Source organism: Belonocnema kinseyi, chromosome 4 (genome assembly GCF_010883055.1).
Source record: "Belonocnema kinseyi isolate 2016_QV_RU_SX_M_011 chromosome 4, B_treatae_v1, whole genome shotgun sequence".
Classification (NCBI taxonomy): domain Eukaryota; kingdom Metazoa; phylum Arthropoda; class Insecta; order Hymenoptera; family Cynipidae; genus Belonocnema; species Belonocnema kinseyi.
Genome location: NC_046660.1, coordinates 135213312 through 135216734, shown reverse-complemented (window position 1 = coordinate 135216734; position 3423 = coordinate 135213312). Strand labels below are relative to the sequence as shown.

Below are 3423 nucleotides of genomic sequence, written 5' to 3'. Positions count from 1 at the left end.
TTGCCGCGGTCAGCGTTTCTCACATCAAAATTGCCACTTTTGAACTTGTTAAACCACTCATTACACTGCGTTCGACCAAGAGTATGCTCTCCGTAAGCTTCGGCAAGCATTCGTTGAGATTCTATCGCCGATTTACCCAAATGGAAACAGAAAGTTAATGCTCCCCGCAAATCGTTGTTTGAAGGCACGTATTTCGACATTTTCAAGAGCGAAAAAAATCACGATGTCATATGAAACTTGAAATGTTTGGTATTGGATATTGTTGACAGATGACAATACGCCAATTAGCACAAATGGTAAGTTCCGACAGTGCCTACAAGTGTGCCTACTGGCCGCTAGATGGCAATACCGGTTTCATATGTATACACCTGGTAGGATCACTGGGCACTTTGAGCTTAGATCTTTTTCCTTTAAATTTGATACTGTTTGCTATCCACTTGGGCACCGAACACGCAAATGCCATTTTTCTACAGATTGCGCATCTACAGTGGACTGCATCAATATTCTTTTTTTGTCAGTGTCACTTCGACTTTGAGGCTAGAAAACGTATTTACATTTTCAAATTTTATACTACTCGACTACTGCACTATGCCACGTGGTAACAGGATCGCCAAACTTTTTGGCTTACGTAAGGGAGCATCCCCCACGACGAGCGCCCTCGGACCTTTGTATACGACCATGGACACGACCAATAGTTTTCAGTAAAAAGATTTATGAGGTGACTATAGAAACCGATCCTATCCGAACGGAAATTAAGTATAGCAAAGTTTAGTCAAGAAAATTGATTTGAAAAGTTCTCAATAATGAATCATTTCAAATGCATAAAGTAAGTCCAAATGAGTAAGGTCCGAAAACATCCAAGAATGCCTAAAACGTATGGTCGAAAAATGACCCACGAATATAAATCTTGACAGACGTTCGGATGGTCAACCACCTGAAATTGTAAGGGTTTCTGTTCGAGTCGCCCCAATCCTAAGAACTAAAAAAAACTTTCAAAATCTTGTTAAAAAGTTCCGTTAAGCTGATATTGTTAACTTTTGACTTCAGTTAGTTAAGCAAAATAATATTTATTCTTTAGCAGGGCGGCAGAATGTTTTTTCCGGTTCTACATGTTCAAAGTGTATTTGCTGTCCGTATGGCTATCACATTGACTTAGATTTTGTCCGTTATTGTAAAGCTGTGGCAGCAGGAAGTGCAGGGGATCGATTGGCTATCGAAAGACGGAAAAAGAAAGCACGACGAAGACAATGTCAATCTATGGAGTTTCTTCTCGGACTAGTAAGAAAAATACTCTATTTTTACTCAAAAATACACTATATTATTGATTTGCAATTGAAGCGTGGAAAGTTTAACTGTACTAAGTTCAATCATCCTAATTTACCAGTAGAAGCAGAAAGCTTTCTGCAGGAAGAATTCACAAGCCATTGAGTACATTATCGTTTTTTTTGTTGGTGGATGGATTAATTTAATAATAATTATTGCGTGGAAAAATAAATGGGTTTAAATTCTTGAATTTTTTAAAATATTGGCATCTATTTAAATACTAAATTTTAGAGTAAAAATTTCAAAACCTTGACATTTTCACCAAAATAGGTGTAAAAAGTGAGAAAGTACGATTGTTGACGAAAACTCAATTTTATCAAAAAGTACACTTAGAACCGTTTAGCTTTCCGTTCTTCAATTGGGATTAAATAAACCATCGATAGGAGACAAAATATATAACGGAAATGTAACCGCCGTAAATTTACCAGATTTTACAAAAATTAACTAACTTTCGGATTTATTGTTGAAACGTTAAATAAATGTTTTCGTTAGCGACAACGAAGTCTAAAGGAATCGCTCTTTTTCGAGAAATATTTACTTTTATATAAGCACAATCAATATACCTTGACGTTAATTGTTATGCTCCTTCATGTAAAATCACTTTTTATCATAGGTAAGTCCTACTTATCCTGAATCAAAAGCTGAGAGTCTAAAATCACCTGAAACAGTTATCTCTGATAGTGATTTCACAGCTTTACCAAGGTTAAGTTTCGCAACTGACAGTAACACCAATAACTTATCAGGATTGGATTTAAGTGATGTTGTCTGTGATTTTGAAGCCACGCTTAAACATTCCTCAAAGGCTTACGGATCTGGTGACCAAATAGAGCAAGAGCTTAATGGTAAGTTGCTATTCTTGCTACTGGTATTGAAAATACCTTATGAATGGAGAGTGAGCACTCTCTTTTTAATTTATAATTGATTAATGGAAGTAGAGTTAATTTAATTACATAAAAGTTTCACTTTGTTGCTTTAGTCATTATTCACGGGATCTATTGAATAACTTTGAGCAATTTTATTGTAAAATTATTGACAAAATTATTTAATGACACTTTTACTAGTCCTTTTGATGTATATATATATATATATATACATAAAATATCTGATTCAAGATCACACATATACTGCAATTCCGGTGCAAGTTCCTTTACCTTTGGAATCTACTGGGGATTTCGATGAGTCTAGCGTTGGCAATGGAAACTCAAATCTTAGCACTGGAGCTCTGCAGGTATTATTGTTATTTATTAAAATCTTGTAAATATCCTTTTTTGGGGGTGGGGGGGAAAAATCAACAGAGGAAGAGTAACATCAGTAGGAAGGAAACTATAGCTTAAGGTACCGTCTGTCGTTCAATATACAGGAAGTCCCAGGATTAAATTTCCGGACTTATTTGGCTGTATAAAAAGAAAAAATTTAAATGGCTAGGCCAATCAGGAGCGCGGTATGAACGGTCGTGCGTGTCAGCGAGAGTCCAACAAATGTAGTGACAGAAATAAGGTTGTATTGACCGCTGTTCTGACCAGTGATCCCAGATCTGAAACGAGATGCGGTCCAATACTATGACAGGGCTATGTCCGTGTGAATATAGTAGGAGACGCTGTAAATGACTGAGTTGCCCGCCCAACCCATTTCTCCTCTTCTGAATTTGAAAACTCGAAGATGCACTATTGCCGGTCGGAGCACTTCGTCGATTCTATTTATATATCTATCTGCTAACAGCTAACTGCTTTGAAATAAATTCAGGAGATTGGGATTTTAATATTTCCAGATTTCGATGCGGACGATTCTCATGATTTGAATAGATCGCGCGCCTCTTGATATTCGTATATTTTGAGGTTATGTTATTTCATGTATTAATTAAAACAACAATTATTTGATAGAAAATTAATTAATTTTGTTGAAAAGTAAACTTTTGGGTTAAAAATTGATTTATTGTGTTAATTAGATTTTTTTCCTAAAATTAAAAAACTGCAAAATAAAAAAAGTGCCTTAAAATCCTCCTGATTCCTTTTTTTTTAATTTTTAAAATCTTTTTAAATACTCACTTAAAATTAATTTTTCAAACTAAAAAATCATTTTCAATTTTCTTAGCAATCACAA

General features: G+C 35.1%; 1 protein-coding gene across 1 annotated transcript in view; it reads left to right on the top strand.

Moving 5' to 3' along the window:
• Window positions 1-3423, top strand: part of LOC117171121 — a 259952-nt gene that overhangs the window by 101576 nt on the left and 154953 nt on the right. The window contains exons 3-5 of the mRNA XM_033358174.1: window positions 1079-1278; window positions 1937-2165; window positions 2436-2551. Coding sequence (XP_033214065.1) covers window positions 1079-1278; window positions 1937-2165; window positions 2436-2551 — 545 coding nt within the window. The remainder of the gene's footprint in view (window positions 1-1078; window positions 1279-1936; window positions 2166-2435; window positions 2552-3423) is intronic.